The 19,608-nt window shown below is 39.9% G+C and overlaps 2 protein-coding genes across 13 annotated transcripts in view; both read left to right on the top strand.

Moving 5' to 3' along the window:
* Positions 1–3,395: 3,395 nt before the first annotated feature.
* LOC117611771 (uncharacterized) lies at positions 3,396–4,909 on the top strand. The gene has a single exon (XM_034340029.2). The coding sequence runs from the start codon at positions 4,336–4,338 to the stop codon at positions 4,906–4,908; it is 573 nt and encodes a 190-aa protein (XP_034195920.2). The 5' UTR covers positions 3,396–4,335; the 3' UTR covers position 4,909.
* Positions 4,910–5,957: 1,048 nt separating this feature from the next.
* The window catches only part of unc-13, a 187,623-nt gene continuing 173,972 nt past the window's right edge, over positions 5,958–19,608 (top strand). For all 12 annotated transcript variants that reach the window (XM_076690625.1, XM_076690618.1, XM_076690624.1 and 9 more), the window contains exon 1: positions 5,958–6,096. In XM_076690625.1, coding sequence (XP_076546740.1) covers positions 6,075–6,096 — 22 coding nt within the window. In that variant the 5' untranslated portion in view covers positions 5,958–6,074. The remainder of the gene's footprint in view (positions 6,097–19,608) is intronic.

The raw sequence follows: 19,608 nt of genomic DNA, 5'->3' as shown, positions 1-19,608 counted from the left end.
AAGAAAATGGCGGATCAGACTTACCTGCATTAATTTATTCGTAATATAAACATTTTTGCGAATCGTATGTCCAAACAGAGATCAGAGCGCCATTCTTTGGGTCAGATAGAGCAAAACGAGCACTCGGGGGATGGTGTACAAGCTTTCGTTTAGAAAAATAGTGAGAACTACGATTTCGTTGATTTTTCACTTGCGAAAGACGTCAAAAAGGTAAAACAGACCACAAATTTAGTTCCTCGTTTTTTCTGTAGGGCGCAATTCATTCGTTTAGCATTGTTTAGTTTAGGTGTATGCGAAAGGTGACGTAGTATAGCATGCCGTTATTTGATTGTAATAACTAAGGTGGCGCTTGAATCAGTTTCTGTTCAGCTTAATTTTCCATCTAACATGGACTGTTTTACCGATGCGGAATTTGGAGTTCGGCCTCGACGCTTGCATCTCCAAAACTAAACACGATTATTATTTACTCGCTTATGGCTGTCTCATATTTTACGAAAAGAAAAAAAGTAGAATTTTTAGTGTGATTAGTTTCTCCATCCTTTGCTAGATGGCACGAATGGCACCGTTTCCAAGATTCACTTTAGCATGAAATTAAAAAACGTAAAAATAACATTACCATACCGTACTTTGTAGTACTTTTCGCATATTAAATTTGTTCGTTTTTAGTAGTATGATATTACTTTAAATCCATGTTTTATGCGAAACATTAAAATGACAAGATAATAATCCATTCACATATGCATGGCATAAGTTAGATTTGCCATGATAAATTTGATTCTGAAAAAGGTTGCGAGCGTTATTTTCATATGGTAGCAAACTGTATTCATTGTGTAGGTAATAATTCAGTGGCGATCAATGATGGATTGACGGCATATCTATTGACTGCTCCTCTCATTGAGATAGGTATCTAGGAATATAGTAATGGAATGTAATACACGTACAATTAATGACTGATGTGTAACACAGAATTTCGGTATTGACGTTCTCTTCATGTCTACATTAACGAAACTAGCTGGTCGATTAATCAATACGGTTGCAACTATTAGCATATTTTATCTACCTTAGAAATTTTCAGTAGATAAGCACACATTATTTTTTGATAACATCTTTAAATACAAGTAACATCACAGCTGATATTGAAACTGAGGCAATTTACATGCATATTATTCCGTAAATTTTATTTCTACCTGAACATTTTGATAACTGCCTTATTCGTGATCTTGACGTCTAACTTTTAAATATAACACGTAACCCACTCCATGTATGAATATTTTTGTTATCAATGTTACCTTAAAAAATATGTAATGTATGTATATGCCACATACGTGTACCAGCGTGGGACGACATTTAATCTATGAAAACGTTTCAAATGTTTGCATTTAAACATGGATTTTGCCTTTAACATTAGATTGACAGCAATGTTATTAGATCACGTCTATGATTTTCTAATTTCTGACATGAGATTAAGAGGATCTTGTGCCCGGATAACGGACAAAGCATTCATGTATCAGAGGTATCACACTAGTAATTGAATTACTAAATAAAGCTATAACAATCTGAATGCTCTGTTTGAGTGAAGGGGAACGTATCACAATGGAACCTAGGGAAATCAGTGGAAGAAACTTCGTTGGCAAAGTTTCGTCAAGTTGAATGAAGAAAATGAACGAAACGCGGTTTCTATTGCAAATTTCAATTTAGCGGAAGACCATTTGAAACGTGCTTCGAATATTAATGAATCCTTCCGTACAGCTGTGCGCCTATAATTCATTATAATTCATCCGTGCAACCAAAGGTAACTGAAGGCTCTTCAAAATAATTTAATTACAAGTACAATTAGCCACACGAGAGGAGATCACTGAAACATCCGTTTGTCAATACAATGTTCGTACAACAAAGGATAAGAAATGTCTGCGAGTGGCATTCGAGAGATGATAGAAGCGTTTATACGTTACGTCATTCTTGCACTTAGAATGTCAAACGTGGGCGAATGATCAGATGTCAGGCAGGAGTTGAGAGAAGATCTGGGGGGGTAAAATGGTTTTCGTGTGATGCCTGAAACGAGTAAGACGACCGCCAACACGACGCATTGAAAGCGAGCCACCAAAGTTCTGCTTTTCTTCGACCGTAAACCAACTACTTTTCAGAAATATTTTCCTCACTTCGAACTGTGAAGTCCAGCAACTCTGTTATGTAATTTATTATTCTCCTTTAATTGTAAGGAGAATAGGTATCTATTACGTAAATCTAAAGATACTACAGTTCAGCAGGTGTAGAGCACATTGGTAGTACTATACACCGCATATTTCTTATTCATAAGATTCTATCACGAAGGTTTATTTGTGTAGCTCTCTATTAAATTACTTCACATTGCATTGGCCATTTTTTAGAAGTTGATAATTATTTAACGAGAAGCACATCCTTATTAACTATTCCAGATCTTTGTTTTCTGTTTGTAACTTGTTGCTATTAATTTCAATTAGTAGTTTTAGAATGAAGAATACGGTGTTTCGACCGGGATATACGATTGCTTATGGATAACGTTGCAGGAGATTGAGTAAGTTTACGCAGTGTATGGTCAGACACGGACATGAGTAGCAGCGTATTACTATAGAGACCGGGAGCGAGTAGTATTACCGCAGAACAAGGGAGACGATTTCCCAGTAGTACAAGTCACCATTTGAAGCTAGGTTGGGAGTAATGAATCTATTATTGATACTTCCGTGTCGCATTTCCGCTTAGTTTTGTCCGTAAACCAATTGGTTTAAGATTTCCAAAATGGATAAAGCGTAGTTTAAAATATTATTTTGAACAAAGATCATTGAAAATGGAATTTTTATAATTGCTTGTCTTTTTATCACGCGAATAAGAATGCTTTGCGTATATTTATCGTGATGAGCTAATTAATTATCTACAATCCACGGGGCCAACGTATTTTAAGCTAACAAAGTTAATGGTTATATCATTGCTCATACATAAGCAACGTAATTTTTGGCTTCACGAGATAATTCAGTCTGAGATATTGAAGAATTTAATGCAATAGAAGAGAAGAGAATTAGAACAGCTTTTCGGAGTTTCAAGGCTGTAATCAGGTACAATCGAGAAATTACTGTCCTTTTGCATTAGAATGCTAGACTAAACGAAGCGTTCGAACGGAAAGTCAAGGAACCCATTAAAGATAGATTCCCAATTCGTACTCGTGCCTCGCTTAATCAATTTCTCGTGTAACATTCCACGTGGGGATTCCTGTACGCGAAAGGCGTTTAAACTCTATCTGGCACGATGCCTATCGCAATAATTAACAGCAAGTACACGCGTCTGCGTATTACATCTCACCAGTAATATATATATATATATATATATATGTATTAAAAAAGCAGTAAAAAAGAATCGAATGGTAGGAAGAACAAGTCGGAAAAATATGAAATAGATTGCGAAAGGTCAGAAAAAGAACCGCGAGTACATCGATGAAAGATGCGATCGTTAATACGAACGTCGAATTAAAAAATGAAGAAACAATCAGAGCAAAATACACGGTAGTTGTGCAAGTATAGCCGAAAGGGGTAGGTGATTCGTGGTTGCTCGTCAGAGCGATCGGTTCTCGTCGGTGGCGCTCGCCTAGGTTCGTCGAAACAACGCTTGCGCTATGTTACCCGCTTGACGTAGCAAGATGGCGGCGGCGTGTCGGAGGCGTCTCCGTCCGCACAGTGCTCGACGTCGAGCAGTCCGCGTACGTTCGCAACAACGTTTCACCGCATTAATGTGGTAGTGTATCCGGAACACCGTACACGACCGTGGCCACAGTGTAATCTCGTGTTTCATATCGTAAATCATCAACAATCAGAGAAACAACGTGCAACGGCGGGACGTCGCGATCAGTGCGAGGAACAAGGAAAACCCAGTAACAGTGTGAACTAGATTGTCCCGTTCGTAATAATTTCGGTTGATTTAGCTCGTGGTGCGTGTTTTTCGTCACCCCCTTTTCCCTATCCTTCCTATACCTTCGTTTTTTCCTCCTTTCTTCACCCTACGTTTCTCTATCTCTCTCTCTTGTTTCGCGTCCCTCTTTTTTTTCTCAATTTCCATCTGAAAAATTACTCGCGAGACTCGGCTCTGTACATATACATATACACGCGTGTTGTACCGTCTGGTCTGATTCGTTTTGGTAGCCCGTGTATTTCTTATCCGTCCCTATTCTCCTTGGAATCACGGTGAAATGCTCGTAACCGATTGTGCCTCGAGACAACGACGAGGACGTCGCGCCTGTCGTTGGTGTACGATTCCTTGACGAGCACGGGATACGTGCAAACCGGCGCATGCACTGCAGCCCCTGCTACTATGATAATAACGAGAAAGGTGGCACGGTGGGCGCTCCTCCTGAAGCGAGAGGCGCTCGGCCGAAACTACGGTGCACAAAAGCGGTCAGAACAAGCACCCTCCGGTGTCACGGCGATGCTGCCTCGTTCCGGCCGGGTAGATGACAACATCGACACCGACACCGACACCGTGGCCACCGACCTGCACAGGACCAGCAGCCGCGTCGCGTTGGCGCTGCCGTTGCCGTTCCCGTTCCCGTACTACTATCACTATTACTATCACTACAACCCTCGTGTTGGCATCGCAGCCTCAAAGTCGTTATTCAAGCTAGATCGCCGCACGCTCGACAAAGACCACGAGGACGACTTGCCGATACCGGTCGAGAGGATCGACGAACCGCAAGGGAAAGCTACGTGTGCTAAGTTGTTAGCCGCATCGACCGAGCCAAAAACGAAGGAGCAACAGGACGTGGAACACGGTGAACAGGAAACGGAGAACGTGCCGAGAGGAATAGAGAAGGAAATAACAGTGTTCGCGAGCGTGGACAGTAACTGCCTTAATTATCAGAACGTACGAGCACGATTTTCTGCATGACCAACAGCCCCTTTCTCTCTCTCTCTCTCTCTCTCTCTCGCTATCTTTCTCTCTATCTATCTATATATCTCTGTCTGTGTCTGTACGTGTGCGTGTGTGTTACGTCGAGTGCGATTTCACACAGTACCGGCGTGTAAAGATTACGACCGAAACGGAACGATCCTCGTGCATAACAGTTCAACGCGATCAGTACGTTAACCGATCTGGCTGTCATTAAATAACGAGCTTCTAAGATACTCGTTAAAGGTACGGGGATTAGCGAACAAACGTGCGTACGCGCGTGAATACCTCGTGGAAGTCAGTGACCAAAGTCAACGAGAGCCGAAGTGGTGCGCGTATGCGAGTCGTAAATTTGAACGCTCGACGCTTTCACGGTTCCGTTGTCCCCAGGTCGCGTATACGTGAGAATTCACCGGCATTCGCGGTACATTTACGCGGACACGAGACAGAGCATCGCGAGACAACTTTGCCCGGATAGAAAGGACAGTTGTTGTCCGCTGGTGTTGGTACACACGCGTGCCGGTGTTACGGGACAACTCGTTTCAGAGAAAACAGAGAGAACGTTACGAATAGGGGTGGCTATACGTGAAAAGGGAGAGAAAAATAATACGAGGGAAAATAGAAAACAAAAGAACGGGAAAGTGTGATATCGGACTGCCCGTTGCATTCGTACTCCTGCCTTGAAATTTCGATTCGTGTAGCGCCATATCGCGACACGTATATATACGTATTGTATCCATCTTTGTCTCCCTCTTCCTCCTCCCTTTTTCTTTGTTTCTTTCTCTGTAATATTTACGTACATACACACATATACATACATATATATATATATACGAATACGTATTATATACATACATTACACACAACACATATATACGTATAGATATATCTATATACGAGTATATATGCACGTATAAATATACACGCGTGTTTCTCGTGTACACACGTAATACGTGGTACAGGCGCACAGTACGAAAGAAAATAGTAATATATCGGTGCGGAAAGGCGGGTTATACGTCGTATACGCGAGTGTGCTTCTTCGATCCAACGTGTCTCGTTATATAGCTGCATCGTTTTCCTACGGATCTCCACGTCACATCAAGTGCAGCTTGGCCAATTAAGCGAAACTCTCAGCATTAAGCCGATCTACTAGAACATCTTCGAACATGTCGCTGCTCAGCGTCACGGGTGAGTCTTTTCTTCTTCTTATTTTTCTTCTATCTTTATATTTTCAGGACACCAACTCGAGTTAATGAAACAAGCGAGTCATATTTTCTTAAATACAAAATTAATTATATTAGCGAAAAAAATATTTTATTTTAACACAAGATTCAGCGGAATGATACCTTGGCGTCGATATACTTTATTATGAAATCCCGATGATTTGTTCCTCGCATGGGAAGCTACTTTACCTTCGTGTCTATGTAAATATTGTTGCCGGTAGACAGGTTATTTCATTCTAGACCGAAACCGAGAAGAGAAGAAATAGAGTTATAGAGGCGAGGGTGAAGTAACGTTAGAGCAGCAGCGCAGGATGGCCGTTTCGAAACGACCCGAATATTTTACACCGCTCTCGCCAGATTTAAAACTTTCTTTTCATGCTTCTAAATAAACTGTTCGAGGAGTGCTAGTAACTCTAAGCAAACTCGTAGAAACGAAGACATATTTGAGAGACAAGGTAGAGAAGAGAGTTCGAAGACTTTTAGTGAGGATATTGAACAAGTTGGGAAGTTGCGTTAATTGATGAACGTTACCGAACTCATTAATTACGCTAATAATTGAAGCTGTTTACCGAAAGGTTTTTCATTTTTGCTGATGGTTTCGAAACAATATTCTTTGTAACTTTGCATTTTTCGCGTTGGTACTATTTTCCACGAATTGGTTACACCCTCAATCATCTTGAAGAAATGAAAATGCATGCAATATACAGCAGAATTTTCTGAACGTCAGCTAAAACGATTTTTTACGAGCAAACCAAACACGTGGCTGGAATATGAAATTAAAACATCGTATACAGTTCTCTCTAGCTCTTCGTTTTTATTGTACCCATTGCTGTTTAATGTTTGCAAGTCGTACAAATTATTCTCCAACTTTATATTACGCACGTACCTTCTCGCGTAGCAATATTTGAAATGACTAAAGTTAGAAAATTACGTTTCGTAAAATGAGCGTTCGTACAAGGTGCATAGGGTGTTCTTTTTATTGGAAAGCCATTCGAAGATGAAAATATAGAACAAAGAGTAGCGTTAAGAGTGAATCTGATAATTTCATTGGCATCTCTGTAACACGACTAGATCAACCTTTCCTTTATCCAATTTTCACATTGGATACATTCAAAATTGGAGAAGCTGAAATTCCATTCGTTTCTATATTTCATTTTCAACCTATAAACGAATTTCAGTTTCCAATACTTATAAGTGGATTAAATTTATAACGAAAGTATCCTGGATTTTCTTCTTATTCGGACTTTTGTATTCGACCTCACTTGAGAAGTTATTTCTAGGTCAGACCCGATCACTGACCATTGCCGATATCCTCTATAATATATCTTATACATCCTCTGAGATTTTACATACATACGTCGCTCCCTTATATACACAAATATTCCCATGTACATACATGTATCAAGGTGTGATCCTCTTTTCCAAGTGCCTTTCATAGAAAAATCAATGTTCAACCACCTCTACGATTCCGACAATTCTTATCAAAAGCGTAACGAAATCGAGGGCAAAAGAGGTACAGTATTGCACAGTAACAATTTTGCAAATTCACACACTTAGTGGGCAATAACAAAGGACACTAGCGAAGAGGGCTGTTATTTTCCTCACGGATTAGTCTATAAATTCGCAAAGTTTTCTTCTGATTAGAGATTAGTAAGGATTCGCGTCAATTCCTCGACAATTAATCGTGAATTAGCGCGTTAAGCCTAAGGGGAAGCGATTTTCAATGCTTCTTTTATCTTTGCTCTATATCCGGTCATAAATGTCACTAGGCTCGGATTCTTCCTGTTCAAGCGGGCAGGTAGACGCACGTGTACAGACCGCGTAGGTGTATTCAGGTAGTAACGTACCTCCAACAGTCGGGTATACAGTGATAACAAAGCGCATGAGTGTTCGTCTATGACTACGGGACAGCGAGAGAGGAGAAAGAGAAGCTACGAGGATGAAGAGAAAGAAAGAGAGGGAAGTAGAAAGCATAGTGCAACGGTTGACCCCGGTATACGGGGTCATTCCCTTCTTCAACCACCACCACCACCTACCACCACCGCCAACTACCCTCCTGCCTCCGGTTCTGCCGCTCACCTAGCATCCCCTACTACCGCTTTTCCAACCCCTTCTCAACCGTGTATCCTCCATCAACGCTACCATCACGACCACCCAACTCCACTCTCCTCTCGTTTGCCCGGCCAACGATGTAGCTACGAGGTGCTACGGGAATGTAAACTCTGCTGCATACGTTGCTCGACACGGACAATCTTAGCCGATACAGCAACCCTGCATCTTCCTTTGCCTGTCACTCCATTGGACAGCTAATAACTTACCAGATATTCGCTTTAAGATAATGTTACAGATACAGACCTCGAAGGGTCGTCCAGGATACATCCGTACAATCGTCGAGTTCATCTTATAATTCTCAAAGAGATAGTCTTGTTAGAAAACGGAAACAAAATTTTCATAGAAATCCATTAGCCGTAGGAAGATTAAGTCCTGAAGGGTCGCGTAGATTGTAGCTATTCCCATATTTTGATAGAACGAAAAATTATTTCGAATCTAGTAAATCATACAGGAGGACGTTGGTATTCACAGTTTCATATCGGTTCGTCACGAATTGATGGGAAAGTAGAGTAGAAAATCGGAGCGAAGATTAATAGGAAAATCTCTGAGGATTTGCAGTCCTGGAGATTACACGGATGAAACTCGAATGTAACAGGAATTTATGTTGCTCCGTTATTTATTGGAAGGTGACTACATTTCGAACTGCAGCTTTTTATTTATTCCTTACCGAGTTGCATTGACGATAGAAATAGGTCAACTGATTCGAGGAAAAACATTGGTATCTCGTTTCTTTTGGCAACTGCTCCTCGAAGATATCGGTCTCTCGTATTGCGGGAAATATTTAGAACGATTACCTATGTGTACCTTCAGAAATGATCGAAACCTCTTCGGGGATTGACGACCGGTTGACGGGAAGAAATCTTTAGACGCGTGAAATCTTCGATTTACGATTTTGTCATATATTTTTCGATTGTGTATTTCGTAGCGGCGAGGTGACGCAGGTTATTCGGGTCACCTCGAAATCCAAATACGTCGAGGGAAACGAGACTAATAAAGGAATGCTTTCACGACACTTCGGATTACGTGTGCCTCTCGAGTTATTATAAAAATGAAAGTGAAGAAAATGGAACGGTCGAGTTATATTTTCTTAGGCAGCCAGTGGCTTTAGAGTCGCGTTAATTTATTCGTGATCATGAAAGCGCGAATTCCTGCCGCTTTCGTGACAAAGAACTCGCACGATGTAACAATGGCAGCCTCGAGGATCTCGAGGGTGAGAAACGGAATGAACGAGATCACAGAACAGCGACACGTTTGTTGAGAAAGAATTAAAAAAAAAAAAAAAGAAAAAAGAAGATAGTGCGTACGAAGCACGGTGTATTCCGATGCACCGCGTTCTTTCCCCTCGGAGCATTCCCTCGCAGTTGCATTCACCTAATAACTCTGTTAACATTACATTTCTGAGTACGTCCGAGGGATTACGTAACAATGAACGCGAATTGCCATCAAAGGAACTATAATATTTGGTTTAAACGTGGTTCATGTATACAACGAGCGTATGTTTCCTATTTGCTTTCTCTTTTCTATCAAACACTGTAGAGACGTACCTAAAGATTAATTCGTGATAGAATAATAGTTTTATTCGAAACGTCGAGGCAATTTGTTGGATAGAATATAAAGCAAAGGAAAGAAAAAGAAGTGCGAAAGAAATAAAAAAAAAAAAAAGGTCCGGCTAGTGTTTACCCAATCTATTCTATTTCTTTTTCTTCTCATGCTTCATTTTTCTTCCCCCTTCTTTGTTGCATGCTCAAAGGATTCGCGCTTGCAAATCCCTCCGCTTGAGCTTTTTTTTCCATTCACTGCGTATAATATTTTCAACGACAATATCTCCGGCAGAGACCTACTTTTTGCAAAGTCGCACTTAGAAAGGGAACAACGTTGCATTTGAACGCCGCGTTTTTCACCATGTCGTGGAAATGTGTCATCGTTAATGGAGATGCATCGCCTACAATAACGAGGACAATCTATTTTACACTTGTAAAGGCCGGTCAAACTTTATTTCGGCCTGACGTTCACGCAGAATCGTTATACCATGAAAGAATCGAAATTACTGCTCCATACGCGCCATTATTTCAACCGGGTATGATTCTTTATGAACAGAAACGATCCTGTTTCAAGAGATCGCTGTTCTTTGAAATAAATTGATTGCAAGAAGGCAAAGTGTGCCAATAGATTTTTGTTTCACCGTACTCGTACGCTTTCTTGTTGCTTATCGAACAGTTTAATTCCGTACGTTCTGAACAATACACATCTCGTAACTGGAATATGAAATTGTGCTCTCGCATTCGAGCTATACTGTGCTGCGAACGTTTTCGATTCCGTAAATTTCCCTTGGCGGAATCTTCGCTTTCAGCTAAACGTCGTTTCAATACCCCAAGGTATTACCTACTCTATTTCTGTTATTTCTTCTCGCTTATCGAGCATTTGCAAAGCGAGCGAAAAGCTTCGTAGATGAATATTTGCGATATTCTCTATCCTATGAAATCGTATGCATGCGCGTTATACAGCCGGTTGATAAACTTATTTCGAGAGAAAATAAGGAAAGGTTATGCAGTATGGAAACTATCATAGTTATCGTACGTGAACGAAGGCAAATCTTGACTACTTCTGCGTACAATATTTTCCACTCATTTTCTCTCAGAATCCCTCTAAAAACAAGACTCTTTACTAAATTCAATTGTTCCCTTCTTCGAAGGAAAAAAAGGGGGTGTTCGAGGGACGGCGTTTTAAATGGACCTCAGCCTGATTTTCTTGCCAGTAAAAGCAATTAATCCCGATTGCTTTCGGTTCGCGAAAGCTGAAATTCGTTAGTTTCAATATAATTTCCCGCTGTTAGCGGTAATCAAATTTGCATCAGAGTGTAACGTTACAAAGCTGCCGCTGTTTCTGATGGAGAAATTATCTTGGCCGAAACCTCGAAGAATAAATAGCTACGAAATGAAACAACGGAAACATGAACTAATATCGTTGAAACAATTACATTCTCCTATCGGAATACGTTCCCTTATCTGATACCATAATGACGTCAAACAGGTGTAACGATGTCATGCAGGGTAGATAATGAGAAACGGGCACGAGGGTGCTCGTTATTCCAATAACAACGAACAACCTAAGCTTCAAAAGTTGCGAAACTTTTCCACTCCCGTCTTGGCCTACAGATACTTTCATTTACGTCACCGATTTTTTTCTTTTCTTTTTTAACGGATCGATTAGTTTTTTTTTCTACCACAAGTGGCGTCATTCGTCGGAAAGTTTCCAACGGTGATGGAAGTGACCATTACTGGGCAAAAATTCACGAGGTCGCTAGATTAGTTGCCTCTTCTCGGCAGTCTCTTCTTTTTAACACGTCGAACGGCAATTCCGTTCAGACAATATTTTCCGAAAGCTTTTTCTTATTCCCGCCCTTTAGCTGGTCGAGGAGGTCTTCTTCAGGTTACCGTTTTCGGTGCAAGTCCACTTAGGTTGATTGAAAGGACGATCTAGCAAATAGAAGACGATTTCTAGTGGGTGCCCGCTAAAAATAACGATCGAGAATACCGGTCGTCCAACAGGGTCTACAGGTCATAGAATTTCTGCTTATCTTCATGAACTATCCGCTGGCTTGGCATCGACGATACCTCTGTGGACTCGTCCGGAATGAACTTTAGGAACGCTTTGATCTAAGCTACCGTTGCCACTTTGGGTCTGTACGTCGGTGTACCGGCGTCCCGACGCCGATATATTAAGGCAACCCCGAAAAGGTATGCGCACGAAATCGAGCACCGACTAATAGTACGTAGATACGACAGGTGGTTCGACGAAACTTGGAAATTAAGTCTTCAGATGTTCACGTTTCGATTTATCATACTTAATACTAGGTTGCCGGATGTTGGGTATATATCTATTTTGCCTGCACATATGGATTTTTAGAACTAAGGAGTGGAGAGGAGAAGGAATTAGCATTTGTATACATTTCATAATGTTTAAAAAAAGATTATTTAAGTTTTTCTATATATAGCAATAAAATTGTAAATGAGTCAAATTGACTCGCTTCGACAATCTAGCGTTAACACTGTTTGAGATTTCAGGATTGTGATTATGATTCGTGGGAAAGAATTCGGCTAATGATCTGTAATGCTACTAACGAAGCGTATAGCTAAATTTCACGAGGTTAAAGTAATTGCGTTTGTAGCTTTGTTAATGGTTATGGGATTCGTTCGTTCGTTCCGACTGTCGTGAATTGTTTGCGCAATTGTAATCTGTAACATGCTCGGCGTGGCTTTAACTGTCGCTTCCTGCAGGTGGCTTCCAGGTAATGCATATTTATGATGCAGCTTAAAGTCCGTTTTGCGTACAACTTCTACTCTCCGAAGAAAAATGTTTTCGCCACGTAAAGACCTACGTGTATCCCGTCCGTTAACGTGTATTCATAGCAGAATTATCCTGTACGTAAAAACTCCATTGTCTCTTTATCCACGATAATTCGCAAAATCTGCTCGTAACCTTTTTAATATCTGTATTTTTGCTTTATAATTTGTTGCTGTATGAAAAATATTCAACATGCGATCCAAGCATTCCATAAATAAGGCTCTTTTTGCTTTTATACTCATTTACATTGAATGTACTGTTGGCTATTCATTTTCCTTATTCTAAAATTTTCTACGTTTACTTCTCTGCATGTATGACTACATGAATTGGGATGTATTCTTTTGTACCTATATTTAGATCCCCTTTTTATCAAAGAAAAGTGTGTTCTTGATGCTGAACCACACTCGAAAACATTTCTTAGACGAATACATTTCAGGACATTTTAACCCCCGTAATTCGATTTTGTCGAAAACAATACCTTACTTAACAATTTCAAAACATTCTATGCTACACTTTGAGCTTAATTTTACGCAAGGATTCACCTCATTTGCGTCATCTGTTACACGATACCGTGTACGTATATTTATCAAGCATGCACCTGAAAACGATGCGATTCATCTCCATTTTCCAACGTTCAAAGCCAGATAACTAGGTATCGTGAGGTTTTGAAGTGGAAAGGGTAGGAATTCAATATGAGGATCTTGTGGGAGTTTGTAGCCGCAGGAAGGATCGTCCTTGGTTAAGGATACGGGCATCGTCATTATAAATGGGGTGCTTTGAACTCAGCCAAGGAAAGGGTAGGGATTCTCGAGGAAAGGAGAAAAAGCAATAGCTTGACTGTCGCCAGACAACGGATTATGGATTCTTCTTCCACTATCCTACTCTCTTCCCCCTCGATTCCCTGATCATCCGTCTTTCTATCCATTCTCATCCGATTCCTTCTCTCTTTCTATTTATTTCCGATAAACGGAGAAAATCCGTGACGCGTAGAAATCAGTTTCACCGGCAAGATATTTCCAACTGCGGACCGATATTAGCTACGGGACCGAAATAATGTGCAAACATTATTTCAAGATAGTCGATCCGATGGATCCTTGCGAGTAGGCGAATGGAAACACGCTAGAGTTCGTTTAACTCGACTAATTGTTTCATCAGACGACGGCTTTTTCCCACCCATTGTCTAGAACGAAGAAAACGACCCTAACGTTCTTTCGTACCTACCCGATATTTCTACCCAAACTCGACCTTTCTGCAAAGGTCAACAAGAGATGAATTTCCATCAGAATTTTCAAGATTTCTTAGAATATCGATAAGATTATCCACGTCAACGAGCAATAGGCAATACGAAGTTCGTCTTATTTAGAAAAATCTATCAGCATCCACGTGTTTCTCCCTCGATTCTTCCGACGTGTCTTCTCCAGCGGATAATTTTCGAGCGGTCGTTGCCGGGTAACTGTGTTTTGTGACGGTTATTGGTTTTATAGAGCAGCTGGCAATCGGTAATTTCACGAGGGAGGAGGCCACGAGGACCGGTTCACCTGCTAGCTAGGAAGTTAATTACGCGCGAAAACAATATTATCGAACGAATTATCGGACAGGAGAGAGAAACTCTGTTAAGTGCAGGCCCGGCGGAGGTCGCTCATTACAAGCCTCTTCCACGTAAATGTACTGCACGATATAAATCATTTAGGCGTATGGCCAATTGCCTGGATATAAAGGGCACCAGTGCTCCCTTTTCAAATTTTCTTCTCTTTCCTTTTACAACTCGATATCTCTTTATCGTCTACCCAGGTCAAACATCTGACCGAGATTTTACAATTTCTTTTTTAAATCGCACTCACGATACTGTACGTGAAATTAGACCTTCGTTTCTGTAACGCGAAAAAGGTTTTACACGGTTCAACGAGTAAACAGGTTGAAAGTTTTACAAGATTTGGTTAAGAGCTTGATTTTTATGACTCTGGTTTGTGGAATAAAATATTTGATTTTCAAAATCCTGTAATTGAAAATTAATTTAAGAAACTTAAAGAGTACACGAGTTTCTTGGCAGAGAAGGAAAAGAAAGAAGTGTAAATCACACTCTCCTGGTTGTTCAATCTTAAGATGCAACCTTGTAACAACTTTTACCCTTGTTATCGGCGGAGTTAGTAGCCCAAGTAGTTGCATAAATTCTTGTCATTAATAAATCATAGCTTATTAGCAGGACGTACGTCGTTTCCGTATATTCATTGCTTGTTAGGGTGAAATTTTTATTATAGCCGAGATGAAAAGGTGCATCGAACGTTTTATAAACAGGCTGGCAAGTTTACGTAATCCTCTTTCTTCGTTGTACGTATTCGCAACTGAATAATCTCGTTAGCTTAAATTAAACGAGCGCATTTACCAAATTGCCTTTAATAACGTTAATTAAGATTTTCGAAAAGAAAAAAGAGCGCAACGAAGAGATAAAAGTGAATTGTAGTCTCTCAGTCATTAGCTTTTAATAAGATCGCCTGTTGTTTAAAAATGTTATTCCTTCGCGAAACACACATCGATGGTGTGCTATCGATCTGACTCACTTGGCGTACTCAAACAGGCCGATATTAACTAAAGCAACAAAATACTTTTGAAAAATTTCCTCTCGCGTGGCAATTTATTATTGCAGTAAAGAGAGGCTTTATTTTCTCCCCGTGCAGATTATTGATGGCCGTGCTCGAAGAGAAAAGATTTATCGATTATACGAGCCATGAATGCGATTCCTCATCAGTTCGTGTAAAATCGTAAGTTTCGCATACGAGATATTGGATTTCACGGTGCGATAAAGACGAATAAAAGTCGCCCTTGATTTACGTATCTTACGAAATAAAAGTAGAAGAACAAACGAAAGTATCAGATTCAGTGTCGTTTGTGTAACACGTTGAATGATATGATACCGATTTTCAATTAACAGTTCGTTTGAAACGGTAGCTGCTGCATAGACACGTTAGAATGTGTTCTTTATTATTAACACAATGTTTGCGGGAAATTTTTTGAAAGGTGGTAGGTTTATGAAGTAGAAAAATTGCTTATGGCATCCAATATTGAGCAGTGAATAAATTAGAATCTTGTTCGGGGAGCGTTAAACTGTTTGATTTTATCGAGGGAGGAAACTGGTGAGATTTATTGATTTTCAAGGGGTCTTAGGAACCCTTAGGATAAGACGTCATATTCCCGATCGTCGGAATTCGTTCAGTTCACTTTGAACGAGATATACATACATATATATATGTATGTATACGTACACATGAACGTAAGTCGTTTCAGACATGGAATCTAAGGGAAAGGTTTAGTTATTTCATGTATTTCGGAATGGTAAATTTCATTTTAAACTTGTCTCATTTTTTAAACATTCTTTGAACATTTTAAAAGCTTTCAATGTAATTGTGATAAACGATTAACGAATCGGATGAGTTTATTGTTTCTTAAAATATATATGTCGCATCAATAATGCCATATGTTCACTTAAGGGTGATTCTAGAAAAACCGTGATGGATGATAATCGCAAATATAGTTATCTTATCTATCTTATGCGTCGTGTTTCGGACGTTTAGAACGCCATTGAATCAGATTTATAGTCATTGATTGTTCTTTCTGCTTTCAGAGCGATCGATGGAATTTCTTCATTTTTCTTTTTACTCTTCTTTTTTTTTATACCTGTAATTTATTGAAAATTGATAACGCGAGAGTTCCTTCGCTTTTATTGCTTTTATTGTAGTTGCACGAGAGTATCGTAAAATTTTGATTATAAATGTCCGAACTTTTGCGGTGTCCAATATTTCATATTGATAAACAATATCGACGTTGAAATTAAATTTAGTTGATATTTTGAGCACAGAACGTTATACATTTGATGTAACGCTCGACGCTGATCACGTACGGCCAATTAATTTCTCGATTTAATCAGATTAGAATGCAGCGGCCGAATTGTATTATTGATTTAATTTAACGACTACACTAATTAATGCCTACCGATAGCTTTATCGATAGCGAGTCGGCGTGTAAGATTATCAGCTGTGTAGGGAACTTCGCAACTGAAGTAATTAATTCGTTCCGTACATTGGGGAAGCTCCTTTGATTTGTCTCATTAGAGATTCCGTAATTACGATGAATCGTGGGCACTGCAGCTGTGTCTGACTACCGCTAGGAGAATTCAAAGGTCAATCACGCCCATGTTCAAACTCGTATAAAGTTTAACAAACTTATTAAGAACACCATTTTTCATCTCCTTTACACTGTACTTTGCTTCAGCATCACCCAGAATAGCATTTCTACCCTTACTCTTACTCATTTGATATTTACAATACGATTTTGATTATTTCTATAACAAAAATTAAAATTCAGCAAACGAAAACCAAATACTCTTTTCCTCGCTACGATTTAAGTATACGTGTTTCTTCGTTCGTAACGCTGTCAGATAGTTTTGAAAAAAATTCTTCGCGAAGTTCAACAGCGAAATGTACATGAAGGAAATTCCTCTGGCAAAGGAATTCCCTTCTCGAATGCTTGAACCGTTGTTTTTCATCCGGCTGACGGTGAAAGAACGTCTTTCTCGTAGGATTCCATATTTTTGTTATCTGGTTTCTATTTCAATAGAAATGTTGTTCCCACGTCCTTTTCATAAAAGCGCAAAGTCGAAGGTGTGGAGAGGACGGGTTGGACGTTTGGCATTTTGAAGCAACTGTCGGCAAGGTTCATTACAAAGGATTGAACGTTAGAGAAGGAAGGGGAAACGATAGGAGAAGGAAAGAATTCGCCTAAGGAAGAGTTCCTCTTATTAGATCCTTGTAATATGTAAGTCCGTAAACGTACGGGCGCTTTGTCGTTGTTTCCTTATGAAACGCCGTCTTTCCGCAGTCGCATGACGTCGTGGATTAAGGCTGGCACGCATGTGCCAAGCGTACCAATGATTCCGCAGAATCGTTGCACTCCACGTTTATACCTGTACAACGTTGTACGAGTAACACCCACGAAAAACGAGCCAAACTGAAAGGTTAATGAGCCGATATCGAAGGAAGATAAAGAGCGCGGTCTGGTTAGATAAGCCATTGATTTTCAAAAGAAGCAGCCTAGAAGAGACGTACAGAATGCTAGAAAAGTTGAAAAAAAAAAAGAATGAAAATAATATTTTACCAATTATTTCTCATACACCGATATGGAAAATATATATTTTTACATCTTCAGTGGAACTGATTCATGTCCCTATTTCATGTTACATGAGGAACACCCTCGCGATAAAAGATTTAAGGGAAACATATAGAAGGTATTTATATATCTACAATTACGCGATAAGATCGATAAGATAACGTAACACGCATGTTCCACACTTAATAATGGCTGACGAAAATGAACGTGAAAAACTTATTCCTTGCGTTACTTAAAATGCATTAATTAAAATTTTGAGAAGACCATCGCTTTTTATTATTTACTACTTTATACAGAGGTATAATTGCATATTCTCCTCTACGGATCAAGATTATTTTAATAGAACCAACAGTGGCACGAATTCAAAATTTTCCTCCTCGAATAAAGGTCAAATTCCAGAGACACGGTGTCTCTCATTCCTCGCACGGAAAATCCTTATCCCTGGGCTATTCTTGCGATGGTAGATCCTCGATGAAGACACTTGAACGTTTTACACACGGGGATGATACCGAGTCGCTTACCGTAGTGATACACTAAACGAAAAGCCGTGATGTCTTGATAAGCAACGATAAGGATTTACTCGTCACATAAATATTTCTCTCCAATATAATCGAGTTTATAAATAATGTCCAATAAATAACGTCTTCGCGGTTGCATTTTCATGCCATTGAAACGGGAATAAAAAAAAAAAAAACTATGAGGTGGATAGCATCCCATTAACGTGTGCACGGCCACACACTCCCCCGCGTTGCTAGTCGAGGAACAGATACAATGGAAAACGTGAGTGCAACACAATGTCGACGAGAACGTCGACAAGAACTTCTCGACTGGTATTCATAGGTAGACGTCTATTGTCTCGAGTTGTTCGAAGGTAAAAGACACGACGCGTAACTTGGTACACGGAGATACCACAACCCTGCCGCGTTTTCTATGGAATTTGTCGTTCCCCCAACATCGTAGCACCCTTAGGACGTACCACTCCCTCTTACCGTGCTTTGTACTTTATGACATTTCGGCGATGCTTTTGCAACTTGCCCGCCTATGCGGCGGGGTAAGCTTCTTTGAAGGGTGTGAACGTTTTCATATTTTCCGTGCTCGAAACTTCGGGCAACTTGAAAAATTGAGACTCCACGTATTCTGCTTTTATATTGCTTCTTTCGTCAGCGTGCTTAGGAACGTATTGAATATTCCTCGAAGTGCCTGCACCTCTATACAGGGTGTCTCTCGAATCATTGGTTTTTCAAAAAATGTTCTCAATAGAACTTACAATTAGTTTGTTCTGGGGTCGATGTGTATTCGCATTTGATTTACATTAAACAGTGACTTCGTGGCTACAAGACGATCGTTTGATCAATGGATTCGTGAATGTTCTGCCACGAGTCAAACTTGGTCAACATTCTCGTAAACCATAAGCCTAAAAGTTAGCCAATCTAGCGTAAGTAAACAAATCCGTGAACTTTACTTTGCTCACACAGGGAGTGCACACAGAGATGAAATGTGTAAACAAAAATTTAATCAATCTTTTCGAGTCAACTTTTAACAATCAATCTTTCTAGCATACTTCTGGATAGTACTACAATTTTATTATTCATTTTTACGAATTTCTGAGATTTGCTGCGAATGCACTTGTCCGAGCATCGATTACTGTAACGTCTGTTACACTCCCGTTTGATTTCATGATTTCAGACTCGATGTAGTACCAACAGAACTTTTTTTTCGCGGTTTTCTCGTTGCATATTGGGTTTCAATCGCACCTGGCTGCACGCCAACCAGTGTAGATATCAAATGGTATCGTGTACAGGAGCGAAGGCACTTTTAAGTGGTCTAGAGTAATTAATTTCTAAAAAGAAGGATAATTAAG

The sequence above is a fragment of the Osmia lignaria genome, chromosome 10 (genome assembly GCF_051020975.1).
Source record: "Osmia lignaria lignaria isolate PbOS001 chromosome 10, iyOsmLign1, whole genome shotgun sequence".
Taxonomy (NCBI): domain Eukaryota; kingdom Metazoa; phylum Arthropoda; class Insecta; order Hymenoptera; family Megachilidae; genus Osmia; species Osmia lignaria.
This window is presented reverse-complemented; position numbering and strand designations above follow the sequence as displayed.